Source organism: Vombatus ursinus, unplaced genomic scaffold, assembly GCF_900497805.2.
Source record: "Vombatus ursinus unplaced genomic scaffold, bare-nosed wombat genome assembly UNPS02014863.1, whole genome shotgun sequence".
Lineage (NCBI taxonomy): Eukaryota > Metazoa > Chordata > Mammalia > Diprotodontia > Vombatidae > Vombatus > Vombatus ursinus.
Window position 1 is genome coordinate 40,447,058 of NW_020954641.1, and position 15,829 is coordinate 40,462,886.

The following is a 15,829-nucleotide window of genomic DNA, read 5'->3' on the forward strand; positions in this document are numbered from 1 at the left end:
ATGTCATCAGAATAGTTAGTTAACACAGAGGGTAACCTTTCTGCTAGACCATGGTAGATAGTCTTCATTAGTTGGAGTAGCCAACCTGGTGATGAGCCTCTGAATTTAGCTAGGCTGGTCCATGAATAATAGACAATAGTCTCTTGTTGCCCCCATAATAGAAACCTTTCCAGCTTGATGGGACCCTATATTGCTGACATAGCATTTAAGAACTCAAGGTTGTCTCTATACTATGACAAAGCATCAGAGAGGTAGGATTTCAGTAATGGAGGATATAATAATGATAACAACTTACATTTTTATGGTACTTTGAGGTTTGCAAAGTGCTTCCACAAAATCATGCAATTATAATTTTTTATCTATGTAATTTGATTAAAAAGTCAAAGGAATGTTGCAATATAATAAAAGCGTCTAAGGATTATGCTGAGCTATATATACAGTTGATACCAAGTGAAACATTCTAGGACATTTTGGCACATTCTAGAATGTAATTGCAATCAGGGTGAAGACAAGTGTGATATAAGGGCACAAGTGTGATACAAGGAACCCTCCCTGTGATGAAGTGGAAATTTTTGTTGCATGCCCTGAGTTAGTCTCTCTCCTCTCTGCTGTCCCAAGTGCAGGATTAAAATATTTCTCAATATCATTCCTCTTCTGAGGGTCCAAATTACTCTTTGTCCCAAAGGTCATGCATGGCTAGCACGAAGCTTGGTGGGAGTTAAACTCAGCTCTTCTTTTCATAAGAAAAATTGATCCAGTAGGCAGGAAAGAAGATGCCGACCAGGAAAGAATAAGTAAAACAAAACAAAACAAAAAACCCAAACCCCCAACCCAGTAATGTGATGGAGGAATTTCATGGATGGCTCTTTCAATTTAAAAACAATGCAATGATAAAGGCACCTGAAGATGATGAATATATAATAAGGTTAATCAACAGAGTCAACTCTTGAATATTCATGCATGTATTATCTTTGTGTTTCCTGATATGTTTTTCAAATTTACTTTGTAAAAAAAATTTTACTTTGCAATAACATCTTAAAATAAGCTTATAGGAGGAACCTATTTTGAGAATATACAAATATAAAAATTAAAGATCTGATTATCCAGCCCTGACCTCTCTCCTGACCTCCAGGCTTGTATCTCCAACTGTCTAATAGACCTCTTAAACTGAATTCCAATAGATATTTTAAAGTTGTCTAAAACTAAACTTATCCTCCTTTCCCCCAAGACCTCCCCTCCTATTGGTGAGGGTACTGTCATCCTTTTAGTCTCCCAGCCTCACAACCCAGGTGTCATCCTAGGCTTCTCACTCTTACCCCTATAACCAATTTGTTAGTAAAGCCTGTCACTTCTACCTTTATACTCCCTTGTATACTCCCCCTTCTTTTCTCTTGACACTGATACCACTTTGGTACAGCCTCTTGTCACCACACACACAAGGACTATTGCAATAGCCTGCTGGATAGTTTCCCTCTGCAGTGCAGTCCATCCTCCACTCAGCTGTCAGTTTGATCTCCCTAAAGCACAGGGCTGACTATGTCACACCCGTATTCAGTAATAAGCTTCCCCTCACTATAGCTTCCCTTCACCTCAAAGATTAAATATAAAATCCTCTGCTTGGAATTTAAAGCCTTTCACAACTTGGCCCCTCCCTACCTTCCTAGTCTCCCCTCTACAAACTCATTAATCCAATGACACTGGTCTCCTTGCTATTCCTTCCATATGACACCCCATCTCCTGACTCCAGGCATTTTCACTGGCTGTTCTTCATGCCTGGAATTCTCTCTCCTCATCTCTGCCTCCTGGTTTCCTTCAAGTCTCAGCTAAAATCCCACGTTTGACAATTGATCACCCTCAATGTTAGTGCCTTCCTTCTGTTGATTTTCTCCCGATTATCCTGTATGCAAGTTGTTGGTACATACAGTCAATCCTTGGTTTAACTTTCCTGACTTCAAGTATTGCTGTGATTTTTTCAGTAACCTCATTTTCATTCTCCTGTTGGCAGCTGCACACGTTGGCAGCCGTGCCTCCATACTCTGAGACCGTTAAGGATCTCAAGTAGAGCATGGAACAGATGTAGCTGACATCATTTCAAACTGGTGAAGGACAGAATTTCAGCCTCTTGCCACAGCAGCGACTAAAGTCCTGTCAACCTCTCCCTTGGTTTTCAGAGAGAGGTCAAGGCATAGAGGTTTACAGCAGTATAGTATAGCATAATGCCCTCACACTTCCATCTGACACAGTGGAAGATAAAATTCAGGTTTAAAAATGCTTTAGTTTTAAGAATTTTAGTTTGTTTTATAGTATTTATGGTGAAGGCAGCTAGGTGGTGCAGTAGATAGAGCGCCAGGCCTGGAGTAAGGAAGATTTATCTTCCTGAGTTCAAATCCACCCTCAGACATTTATTTACTAGCTCTGTGACCCTGGGCAAGTTGCTTAACTCTATTTGCCTCAGTTTCCTCATCTGTAAAATGACCTGGAGAAGGAATGGCAAACCATTCCAGTATCATTGCCAAAAAACTCCCAAATGGGGTCACAGAGATGGACATGACTGAACAATATCAGATGAAATTTATGCTCTTTGTGGTACTGTAGAGTTCATGTGTTACGAAAAGTGTATATTGTCTGAAATCAGTGGGTCTTTTGGAATTTTTTTTATTGAGATGTTAGCACAAAAGGTCATAGAATTTTAGGGAATGAAGTAGCAAGAACAAATGTCTTGCATGTTACTAATTTTGTGTACTGTTTTTTATGGGTTATTTCATGGTTACTGTGTTAGGAAAAGTGCATATTATCAGAATTAATGTTTTGTTATAAAGAATTGTATGCAGAAAAGTATATTTTCGGCAATCTCTAGCAAAAGATTAGAGTTTTTGGTGGTCACAGGAACCTAAACCCCTATTTCTCATAGATTCAATGTATTAACATTTGATTTTTTAACTTTCTCATAGTTTTTTAGGAATGTTATCCCCAAGAAAGTTGAGGATTATCTGCAGTTGTTTGCATGTTGTTTCCCCCATTACACAGCGAGCTCCTTGAGGGCAAGGACTCCTGTTGGCCTTTCTTTGAATCCCAAATACTTAACACGCACCTGGCACATAATAGATGCTTAATAAATAGGTGCTTCTCTTCTTGCCTGCCTACCTGACCTATTATTATATGTTTTTTGGGGAGGGTGGCGGTTTGGATACTATTATTATATGTTAAGTAAATTCAAAGTATTAAAATTTTTTCCCATTTTGACAAATGAAATTGCCTGCATATATATCCAAATATTCTACCACGTGCCATAAACAGAACTATCAAAAATACAAAGTGCAGAATATATAAAAAAAAAACAACACACATATATTAAATAACACATTTAATGAGAGACGTAAAAAGTTTGGGTAGAAATACAGGCTGTAAAACTAACATGCTTATTTGTCCTATAGTTTAAAAAATTAAAATTAGAGTAAATGGTATATGACCATCTTGTGTTTGAGGTTTAATATCTTATTCATTATCTGAGGGAAACTTCTAAGGAAGTGAGATATGTTTTTCCTAATGACACCAGCAATAGTAAATAATATCTCTAGATAATAAGTATGTGGTGATACCGCTCATATAAAAGCATATGATTATAAAGTAATTAGGCTGATTAAAAAATAAACATACGGGAACTTCTACATGCAAATGAGCACTATTTCCTTCAAAGCAGTTCCCTGGGAAGGCTTTTTGCTTATTAAAACAATTCTGGCTTTACCTAAAACATTTCTGGAACTCAACTTTATCTCAAGTCCTCTTTCTAAGTCTTTGGCCGCCAGATGGCAATTGGGCAGCATGGTAGGAGTGTCATAAAAGCCTGTGGTCAGCAGGTGGCAGTGAATACTCAGCACTATCTGCTCTCTAGCTCCTTCGTGGATGCAAAAGTATATGGCAGGCAGCCTTTTCTTGTTTTTCACAATTAAAGTGATTAATATTTCTGAAACCAAGAATTGGAACACATGGTATGACATAAAATCTTCCTTTTGAAAAGCCTCATAAATGTATATTTCCTTTTCTTGGAATCAGGACTTTTTTTTTTTTCTTAAATCCAAGATATACAACCATTGTGCCAGAAATGAATAGGGAGGTAGCAATGGGCATCTGCACTTTCTTGGACCTGGGGAAGAAATGAAAAATGGGCTTACCCTAGGCAAGAAAGCAAAACAAAAGGAAAAGGATCAAAACCATCTTTACTATATATATATGACACATGGAATCCAGGAAATTTAGAGAGAGATTATTACCATGTCAATCAATCCCTATGACACTCAAAACCCAAGATTGAGGAGGAAAGTCATGAAAAATAACCTAATTCCATAGGAACAATGCAAAGTTATACATACTCCTTACTCTCCACCCAATCCACCCCTCAACTCAACCTTCTAATTTTTTTTAGAGGCAAGTGGTGCAGTGGGTAAAGTTCTAGGCCTGAAGTCAGGAGTTCAAATTGAGCCTCAGACATTTATTGGCTGTATGACCCTGGGCAAGTCACTTAACCTCAGTTTCCTAAACTGTAAAAAATGGAGGTAATAATAGCATCTAGCCTCTCAGAGTGAGAGGTTTTTTTTTTTTTTTTTTTTGTGAGGCAATTGGGGTTAAATGACTTACCCAAAGTCACACAGCTAATGAGTATTATGTGTCTGAGGCTGGATTTGAACTCAGGTCCCCTGACTCCAGGGCTGGTGCTTTATCCACTGAGAGTCATGTAGCTGCCCCACCTCTCAGATCTTAGCACAGTACCTGATAGCTGGTGACATATAAATGTTTATTACCTTCCTTCCCTTCCCTCAAGGGTGGGAAGAAGGTGAAGGGTGGGTGTACCTATACACAAGTCAATGAAAATATTTGTGGGAGTTGTTGGTGGTAGGGGAACTGGAGGTCATTGGAAGTGTTGGTCATAAATAAGATTAAGGGGACAAAAGAAATTAAGAAAGGGAAAGAAGGAGAAAGAGAATAGATTAAAAATAGCATGAGAAAAGATGGTAAAGAGGAAGATGGGGGAATCCCCCAAACAAATAAAAACAGGACAGGAAGAACAATGAAATTACGTGATTAGGAGTTGGGGAAAGGGTAATTGAGGGAGAAAGGAGTTAAATAAAGAGTATGGTAGTTAGTGCCCGGACATAGAGTCATGTTCAGTGTGCCACAGTGGGGAAGAGGTGACGGAGTGGGTCTCTAGGGAGGGCAGGAGTAGCAGCTGTGACCACACCAGGGCATGGCACGCAGATGGAAACAGTTGCAGGGAGAGGAGCATGAACTAGGAAAGGATAGATCCATGGAGCCCTTTTCCCTCTGGGGAAAGGGATTGATTTCTGGCGGTAGCAGAGCAGTTATTGGACAGCACCTTCCCCTCGGTGGATCTTCTGAGCCTGTCCTGGATTCCCATGCTCAGCCTTCATGGGAAATGCTATTTCTCTAACTGACATTTCAACTCACAGGCCTCCCTTTCCTGTAGGTGGGGTTTCCATAGGAAAAAGCAGCCTCTCTGCTTCCTTGCTCTTGCAACTGTTTGGAGTCTGAATCCCCTGCATCCCACTTCACACGGTAAAGTCCCCTTTTAAGCTGGACTGTCTCCATCCTTTGTACAAGTGTTGGGACTGGTGCAAAAGTGAAGCCTTCTTTGATTTCCTCCAAACTTGAGGTTCACTGCTCTCTTCAAATGAAGATGGACATGCCTGGAAATCTTGCTATTTCGTTCAGCATCTGAATATGGGACCTGATCATGCCAGCAAGTTTGCTGACAAGAGGACAAGGCCAAACACACCCCCAGGAAACACCTGAGGACATTTCCAGCCCCTAAGGGACTTTATACCCTTCCAAATCCCATCTGATAGGGTGGTAAGCATGGCATTCTTTTTACCGCTTCAGTTCTCTGGTTTGTGCTGGTTCTTTTTTCTTTCAGCAGATAGTCAAGAGATAGCCACTCTCACTGTAAAATACCAAGTTTCAGAAGAAGTGCCGTATGGAACAGTGATAGGAAAACTGTCAAAAGAACTAGGCTGGGAGGAGAGAAGCAGGCAAGAGGGGGCTTTCCAGATTTTGCAGCCACCTCAGGTGCTCCCCATTCAGGTTGGCTCTAAAGATGGTTTACTCAGCACTGGGAAGAGGCTCGACAGAGAGCAGCTTTGCAAACAGAAAGATCCTTGTCTGATATCCTTTGATGTGCTGGCCACAGCGGGCTTAGCTTTGATCCATGTGGAGATCCAGGTGCTGGACATCAATGATCACCACCCCCGCTTTCCCAAAGCAGAGCAGGAGCTGGAGATCTCTGAAAGTGCCTCTCTTCGGACCAGGATTCCCTTGGACCGAGCCTGGGATCTTGACACTGGCCCTAATACTTTGTACTCCTATTCACTTTCTCCCAGTGAGCACTTTGCTCTGGAAGTGATTCTGGGGCCTGATGAAAGCAAACATGCAGAGCTTGTGGTGGTTAAGGAGCTGGACCGGGAGCTACATGCATCCTTTGACTTGGTATTAACAGCCTTTGACAATGGGGATCCCCCCAAGTCGGGCACCAGCTTAGTTAAGGTCAGTGTTTTGGATTCCAATGACAACAGTCCTATGTTTGCAGAGAGCTCCTTGGCTTTAGAAGTTGGGGAAGATACTGTCCCTGGGACCCTTCTCATAAACCTCACGGCTACTGACCCCGATGAAGGACCAAATGGGGAGGTTGAGTTTTCCCTCAGTAAGCATGTACCACCAGATGTGCAAGACACCTTTAGTATTGATGCCAAGACAGGTCAGATTATTCTGAGTCAGCCCCTGGACTATGAAAAAACTCCTGCTTATGAGATAGATGTACAGGCCAGGGACTTGGGTCCCAACCCTATTCCAGCTCACTGCAAAGTCCTCATCAAGATTCTAGATGTCAATGACAACTCCCCAAGCATACATATTACATGGGCCTCTCAACCATCTGTGATATCTGAAGCTCTTCCCAGGGACAGCTTCATCGCCCTGGTGATAGCAAGTGACCTGGATTCTGGGGACAATGGCCTGGTTCACTGCTCCCTTAGCCAAGGACAGGGACATTTTCAACTAAAAAGAACCAATGGTAACACTTATATGCTTCTGACCAATGCCATTCTAGATCGGGAAAGGTGGCCTGAATATAACTTGACATTGTTAGCCCAAGACCAGGGGGAGCAGTCGTTATCAGCCAAGAAACAGATCACTATTGAGATCGGTGACATCAATGACAATGCACCCATGTTTGAGTTGAGCAAGTACAACATCTCCATTTGGGAGAATAATCTACCTTCTTCCTACCTCATCACTGTTAAGGCTCATGATGCAGACTTGGACCTCAATGGAAAAGTCACTTACCGCATCCAGGAATCTCCTTTTTCCCATCTGGTAGCTATTGACTCTGACACTGGGGAGATCTCAGCATCTACCTCGCTGGACTATGAACAAATAACAAGTTTTCAATTTCTGGTAATAGCAGAAGATAAAGGTCAACCTCAGCTTGTTTCTAGTGCCTCTGTGAGGGTCAGCCTCCTTGATACCAATGACAATCCTCCCATAGTGGTACAGCCTGTCCTTAGTGATGGGGCAGCCTCCATTTCTGTGTTTGTGAACTCTTCCACTGGTCACCTTATGGTCTCTTCTGAGACCCCTGACCTCTTTAGAGCATCCAGCTCTGGCACATCTTCTTTGGTGGCCTCTCGGTCACAGCTGTTTCTCTTAATGACCATTGTAGCTATTGATGCAGATTCTGGGGACAATGGAAATCTTCTCTATGCTATTTGGAATGGAAATGATGCTCGCCTCTTCTTCCTTGATCCTTCCATGGGGCAGTTGTACATCAATGCCACCAATACCAGCAGCCTCATTGGCAGCGAATGGGAACTGTTGGTTGTTGTCACTGATCAGGGAAGTCCCCCCTTGGAGACCAGAGCTTTGGTGAAAGTCGCTTTCACCAATAGCCTTGATCACCTGAAGAACCTGGCACAGGAATCTAACCCCTTGAGCATCTCAGCAGTGACAGTGATTTGCTTGGCTGTGTTGTTGGCCATCTTCTTATTGATTCTTGTCCTGATTGTGTCCATCTGTAGAACTGACCGTAAGGATAACAGAGCTTATAACTGCAGAGAAGCAGAGTCAACCTACCGACACCAGCCCAAGAGACCCCAGAAGCAAATCCAGAAAACTGACATTCACCTAGTGCCAGTGCTCAGGGGCCAGGCAGAAGAGCTTAGTGAACCTGGGCTGCCCCATAAGGATGCAGGAAAGGGAAACGTCCCAGAAACAGGTTGGGACTTTCCTCTGCAGGCTCCATATCTAACCCCAACATTGTACAGGACACTTCGGAACCAAAGGAACCAGGGCACTTCCCCTGGGGATAGAGAAGTACTGCAAGACACCTACAATCTCCTTTTCCACCATCCCAGGCAGAGAAATGCCTCTCGAGAAAATCTGAGCCTTCCAGATCCCCAGCCAACAACATGTCAACCTCACCCTAAGGCCTCAAAGAATGTGGGGAGCCCCCAGATGAAGCCATCCCAAGAGCAGGGGAATGATCTGCCAGTACCAGCCCTTCCAGCCTCCACTGCAACTCTTAGGAGGCAGCGAAATCTGAATGCCAAAGCTGACCCAGACAAAGAACATCACCCCCACCAGATCCTGCGCAGCCTGGTCCGACTGTCCGTGGCTGCCTTCACAGAACGAAACCCCATGGAAGAGCTCACCATTGACTCTCCTCCAGTTCAGGTATTATCAACACAAGCACCCTCTTAGAGGAAAAACAAAGTTAATCCATGTGAAAGAATATGGCTATGAATTCTATCTCAGGTGTAGTGGTGTTTTATATTTGACCTAACTCTTTGTTGTCATCTAATATGTAGCAGACAGAAAATGACTGAAAATAAGGATTCCCTTAAGTAAAACTGCTTATCCAATTCAAGTGATACAAGCTCACTGGATATGTGGCTCTGTCCAATATGGATAAGGCCGTACTTTAGTTACTTACTAGAGCACTGAAATTGGTCTGCTGAATTTGTAATTTCTCTATGTTTAAATTGTAGCTATTTCCAACCAATTACAAAATTAAAAAAAAGCAACTAAACAAAGATGAATAATTTGGACTTGAAACTGAAGGCTTGTTTTTGTTTTGTTTTGTTTTTTGATGAGGACAGGGAGGAGGTAGGAGATAGGAAGGCAACTTAATCCATTAAATCCAGGAAAAGAGAAATCAGCTGGTGAGAGTCACAGAAAGACTGCTGGATTTGGAGTCAAAGGACCTGGGTTCTATTCTTGGCTCTGCTCCTTACATGATTTTTGGCAAAAGACTTAATCTTTCTGGGCCTCAGTTTCCTCATTTGTAAAGTGAAAGGATTAGATTAGATGCTCTGTAAATATATTATATTAAATTATGTTCATGGTACTTTATGTTTATAGCACATAGTTCCCAACCCCCTTCAGATTTCATTTGATCCTCACAGCTGTCTTGTGAAGTAAATGGGGCAGGTAAATTTACCATCATTTAACAGTTAGGAAGATTGATGCTCAGGAGGGAAAGAGAGTCACCCAAAGTTATTCAGCTAGTCAATAGCAAATCTAAGACTTCCTAATCCAAGGCTCTTTCCTCTACACCACATTACATTCACAAAATGGATCAGATATATTCCTGTGGTGCCAAGTAGACCAGGAAAATTTCCTGGCCTCCAAGGACAGAGCTATTTCCTTAACCTTCCCCCAAGAACTTGCCAAAAACTCAGACTCACAGACTACCAGGCAAATAGCCAGTCTCCCTTTTGGGTAGTTTTAACATGGGCCCCAGACATCAAAATGGCCCTCCCTAGCCGCTCAAAGACAAGGGCAGACTTTGTCTTGGGGATGGTTACTTAATGAGGAGGCTGGAGAGAAGGGAGGAGGCATTAAAGAGACATTTTACTATGTTAAGTGGCTTGTCACTCTGCTGTTTTCTTATCCGCCATACAAGTAGATAAGATGAGGAGGAAATGACTTGCTGCAGATAGCACTTTTAGAATAGAGACAGCTTTTTCTCCAGCTGCAGCTGATGAATGGTCCTGGCTCTTTGGGGCTGGGGTCGGGCATGCTCCAGGAAATGGGACACTGACCTATTGACCCTTGTTTCTTTAAAAACCTCATAGTCATAGTCAAATCCCAGCCTAGAGGCTTCTCTTTTCCCCTTTCAAGGGTCTGACTTCCAAATCACATTTGACATTGGGAATTCTCAGACCTCTCTTCCTTTGGGCCCAAAGAGCTGAGTTCTGAGGAAAGACAACCAGTTATCCTGGAGAATCTCCCTTAAGGCTGAATCACTGATCCTGGTAACAGAAATGAGAAAAACTTTTTGCATTTGTATAGCACTTTTTAAAAATGTAGCTCATTAATCTTCGTTCCTGTGAGGGAGATAAGGCAAGTATCATGAGCCCTGTTTTACAGATGAGGAGCCCAACCCAAAAGCTGAGGGAGGTTAAATCCCTTGCCTGACATCACACAACAAGGAGATGACAGAGATGGGGGGGGAACCCAGGTGTCCTGGGTCCCAGTCTGCTTTACTTCCCTCAGCACCATGGCCTTACGTCTCTTTTGATCAGGTAGATGCTTAAATGTTAGTGAAAACAAATGAACAACTCATTTTTGCCAAAATAATATTAGGCTTGCTTTTTTTTCCTTCCCTTTTTTATTTGTACCTTACTGTTGCTTTATTCTTTTGTTATATCAGTATACATATGTGCATGGCACTTAGTCTATCTAAACTCCCTCATCTATTCTTAAGACAGCAATTAACTCAACAACATTTGCAAAGAAATCTTGTGTGTCATTTTACCAGTGCCTGTCTTAGATTTTTTTTAAAGTTTGTTTTCAAGAAATGTCTTTCCTCCTCCATTATACATCCCACCTCCATCTCCCTAATTGGTGAGGACCATTACTTCACCTTGCAGGGGACTCTGTGCTCTGTGTGTGTGTGTGTGTGTGTTTGTAGGACAAAGATGGACAAAGAAAGGGCAGGATAATGTATTTTCTCAACTCCTTCTCTCTCCTTTAGCTTACACCAGCTTCCCTGGGTAAAGTAAGGGAGCTTGGGGAATCTGCCTGCCTAGGTCTCTGTCACTTCTGCATTGTCCCCCTGTCCTAATCACACAAACATCTGAAGCTGGAGGAAACACTATAAAAAGAAAGCACAGTATTGAAGGAAACATCCGGCAAGGAAGTGTGCTTGGTAGGAATTGTGTAGAGTCAACAGATTTTTCCTGTCTTACAGCAAATATCCCAGCTGCTGTCCTTGCTGCACCAGGGCCAATTTCAACCCAAACCAAACCACAGAGGAAACAAATACTCAGCTAAGACCGGTAGTGTCAGGTAAGCAACACGTAACCTTCAGCTCTACTCATGGAAGTGTCTTCAAAAACCCTGGGCCCGTCTCTTTTTCCCTGGCCATGTCCCATCCCCAACCCCTCCTAGCCTCATTTCTCTCAGATCAGAGATTTCCAATGTTCCTTGATCTTCAGTCTTTGCTCTTCTGGGTCAGAATTCCAGGCTTGGTCCCCCACCCCCTGCCATTCTTTGGTTCCAGGCTGTGCTGTGCTTTTGCCACTATATTTAGGTCCTAGAGCTGTGAAGGAAATGATTTCATTTCTGATGCTCTAATTTGTCGGCTGATTAAAGAGGTGTTTGGGCTCCTTTTGCACACAGGATATGTTTTGTTTTGTATTAATAAATTTATTCCCTTCTTGTTTTGTCACCTAAGCCTAACTTAAAGGGCAGGAATCATAGTTCATGCTAAGTGTGGGTGTTTGTCCCCTTGAGTGGGTTTCACTATTTCTGAGGACTCACAACTCATTAGTGAGCTAGATTTAACCTCTTCTGAAAATGGCCCTGCCAGTTATAGATGGATAACAGTTATTTCACATGGAAGCAGCCCAAGGAAACAATCTTTCTCATGTTTCACTTGGAGAATATATGTGATTGAGAGGAAGGAGTGGAAATTCAATTCAATTCAATTCAATACGCACTTATAGAGTGTCTGGTATGGGCAAGATCTTGTGGCAGGCACCATGGAACATGCAAAGATGGACACAATATCATAGCTGCCCTCAAAAACCAAAATCTAATGGAAAGAGACATGAGCACAGATAAACAGAATACAAGGTAGAATATGATAAGTGCTGTAAGAGAGGTATAAGCAAAGTACTATGTAAGTATACTAGAGGGGTCAGGAAGGGCTTCTTAGAGGAGGCAACATTGAATTGGACCTTGAAGAAAGCACAGAATTTCTAAAGGATAAAACGGGGTAGAGGTGGAGTAAATGTGTTTCTCATATAAGGGCCTTCCAGGTAGAAGGAAAAGCATGGATAAGGGTAGGAAAATATATGGTAACTATAGAGACTAGTGAGTCATACAAATTGACTGGAACATATGGTATAATATGAAGAAAAGTGGGAGATAAGTCTAGAAAGGTAGTTTGGGGCCAGGCTGTACAGGGCCTGGAATGACATTCTAAGGAGTTTGGAATTTATTCAGTCAGCAATAGGAAGCCATTGAAAGTTTTTGAGCTAGGTCATGGTGACAAGACCATCATGGAAGACAGCAGTCCATGAAGTAGACTTGGATATGTTTTCTAACCAAAGTTGTAGTTATTCTGAATTTATTCTTCTGGCCTAGAGTAGGTTCTGAAACCATGAACAGAATGTACTGGAGAAGGAACCAAAAGGGAGCTTTGCATAGATAGTAGGCATTTAAATACTTGTCAAATTGAATTCTACAATGAGAAAAAGAAAGAAAACTCTAGGAAGTCTGTCACTTCCTGTGGTGATTTGGTTTCCTTTGCAGAAATGCAGGACTGGAGACAGATTGGCAAAGTGCCAAGGAGGGTGACCATGGAGAACATGAAGCGGAGGATGGGAATTCGGACAATGAGCTGAACCTCTCAATGAAACAACTCTTGGAGGAAGAATTAGAGAGCTTGTTTGATCCACAAACAGGTAAAGGGCTTCTTTCGATCAACATTAACCTCATTTGACTCTGATTAATTCCATACCTTCAGGATCTTCTTTTTTCAGAACTCAAATTCAACAAATATTTATTGAGCACTTACTCTGTGAAATGCTATTGTGGCCACAGTTGGGAAGAACAGTTAGCAAAATCATTAGATGTGTTTCCTTTTAAACTTCAAGCAAGGCAATTACTCATTTAAGCAAGTTTAAATTAAGTTATACTTTGATTGGAAACCCAAAGCACCAGTGAATAGATTAATTTGTTCTTTGCCTTTCATAAGTATATTTGAATTTCGCAAATTTGCCTCAACAATAACTATAATTTGTGAATTTGCTAATTGTTCTTTTCCCTGAGAGAAACATTAGCCAGCTGTATTCTTTAAGGGATTCATGTACCTATACAGCTGTTATTAGTCAGGCGCTTGTTTATCAGTTTCTTCTATAAGACTTCACACATCCTGAGGGCCAATGACCAGGTCCTTTTCAGCTCTATCTCTCCTCCTTCAGAACATGGTGGTAGAGGAATCAAAAGGGGTTATAGTGATGGCAGAGAATCAATCAATAAGCATTTATTAATCACCTGCTGTGTGTCTGGCTGTGCTGAATGATGGGGATACAAAAAAGAGGCAAAAGATAGTCCCTGCCCTCAAGGAGTTTATAGTCTAATGGAGAATTTCCTTTGCTATTTGTATTCTTATTTCATAGTCACACTGGGATTAATGACTCAGTGTTTCAGGGTTGGCAGTGATCTATTTACAACCAAAGTCTGAAGTTAATGCTTTTAAAAAGTTTAATGCTTTTGCTGCCTTAATATCTTATTTTATGTTTTTGGTGCTTTTCACCTTTAAATCTCACCTCCTACAGGGATCCTTCCTCAACCCCTTTTTCTGTTACCTTCCCTCTGTTAATTATTTTCTATTTATCCTGTATATAACTTGATTTGTATATATTTGTTTGCATGTCATCTTCCCCATTAGATTGTAAACTATGAGGGCTTGTTATTCAGTCGTTTCAGTTATGTCCGACTCTTCCTGACCCCATTTGGGATTTTCTTGGCAAAGATGATGTAGTGGTTTGCCATTTCCTTCGCCAGATCATCTTCCAGATGAGGAAACTGAGGCAAACAGGGTTAAGTGACTTGCCTGGGGTCACACTGTCTGAGGCTTTTGAACTCAGGTCTTCCTGACTTCAGGCCCAGCACTCTATCTACTGTACCACATGGTTGCCCATGATGGCAGGGACTGTCTTTTGCTCTTTTTGTATGCCTAGTGTTTAGCATAGAGCCTAGCACATAGTAGGCACTTAATAAATATTTATTAAATTGAATTTTTGAAAAGTTAAGTGGTGTTAGCAAATTGTAGCATGAAACAATGGAAAGAACCCTGGCCCTGGAGTGAGAGAAGCTTAGCTTAAATTCTGGTTCTGCCACTTAATATTAATTCACCATGAACAAGTCACTTGGGCTTTAGTTTCCTTATTTGTAAAATGAGGGGGTTGAACTGACTAGATGACCACAAAGGTCGTTTCTAATTCTAGAGCTATGATAGTATGATAATAAGCAGCAAAATAGTAAGTCTTGTGGAGCATGGCAGCAATTTCGTGCAAAATTTGTGTATTTTGGAAAACATCAGGTCAGTAGAAAGTAACTCATTCTCTGCAGAAAGCTGAGCCCAAGTCTGATGATGTCACTCACCATTCTGTCTCTCTCTTCTCACTCTTGTCTGTTCTGGGCACCCGTTCCCTGTGACTAGTTTTAAAAGTCATTGCAGCAAATGTGATTGATGCTAAAGGTAGGTGGGGAGGAGAAGCTAAAAAGCAGGAATTTACCAGGAAGGGATATTTGCCCATCTACCTCCTGACTTGCAACCCAGAAGTGTCCCCAAATCAACAACGACAACAAAAAGTAACAGATCTGGGTTCTAGTGAAAATCCATGTGTTTTTAGCTCTGGAGTTACAGTTATGTTTATCCTGTACCAAATGATTGATTAAAAGTAAAACTGAAGGCGACTCTCTCTCTGTAATTCTTCATCCTATCTTTTTCCTTTTTCTCTCTCCCCCCATTTCCCCCTTTATTCCTTTTCTCCTATTAGAATTAGGGCCAACCAGCAGCCCCTAAGGATGTTGCTTAGCTCTATAGAGGGGGATACAAATCTAAAAAGATCATTTTAGTCCTCATTTCTCCTTAGCAGAGCCCAGCATCAGCTGCAGATAGACAGTACCTGTATTTAGCTCAGAAGAGAAGTACTCGACCTTATCAGTTTATAGGTAGGCCTGGGTGGTAGTGATGCTCTGTGCAGGAAATACTTGTGTAACAGAGACAATTCCACCTCTCAACTCTAGGCCTGGGTAGAAGGTCTTCCAGATCTAAGATGAGGAATAGTTATTGGATCCTCCACTGGCAATGAAGATGCTGAATTTGGGGGCTAAACGACTGAGGCTTGAATGGAATTTTCCCAGATACAACATTTTCACTTTTCTCATATAGACACTGCCATTCTGAATCTCACAGTCTCTTGTTTTTCCATATCTTTGTAAGAAAGACTTTTGTTAACCCCGATCAAACTGGGGAAGGGAGAAGGAAATGTCCCCTTGTGGTCCCAAAGACCCCTCCAAGGACTGCAATGGCTTAGGAAGTCACACGCAACACTTCACATGTTGGATGCCAAGCTTACATGAAACACAGTCAGTAACCATCAACCTCGCAACTCGCCTTAGTCTGGAAAGGAGCTCGCTTCCCCTTACTTCTGCCACCATAACCATTTCCAGAGTCCTTTGAGGAGAGAAGAAGGTTTTCGGAGTATTTTTGGAACATAAGAGGCAGTTTATGTGGAGGAGC

The 15,829-nt window shown here is 41.9% G+C and overlaps 1 protein-coding gene across 1 annotated transcript in view; it reads left to right on the plus strand.

The window, feature by feature from the left end:
* The first annotated feature begins 5,871 nt into the window (after window positions 1–5,871).
* PCDH12 (protocadherin 12) overlaps window positions 5,872–15,829 on the plus strand; it is a 14,839-nt gene continuing 4,881 nt past the window's right edge. The window contains exons 1-3 of the mRNA XM_027841749.1: window positions 5,872–8,739; window positions 11,261–11,358; window positions 12,829–12,980. Of these exons, the coding sequence (XP_027697550.1) occupies window positions 5,872–8,739; window positions 11,261–11,358; window positions 12,829–12,980 (3,118 nt within the window). The remainder of the gene's footprint in view (window positions 8,740–11,260; window positions 11,359–12,828; window positions 12,981–15,829) is intronic.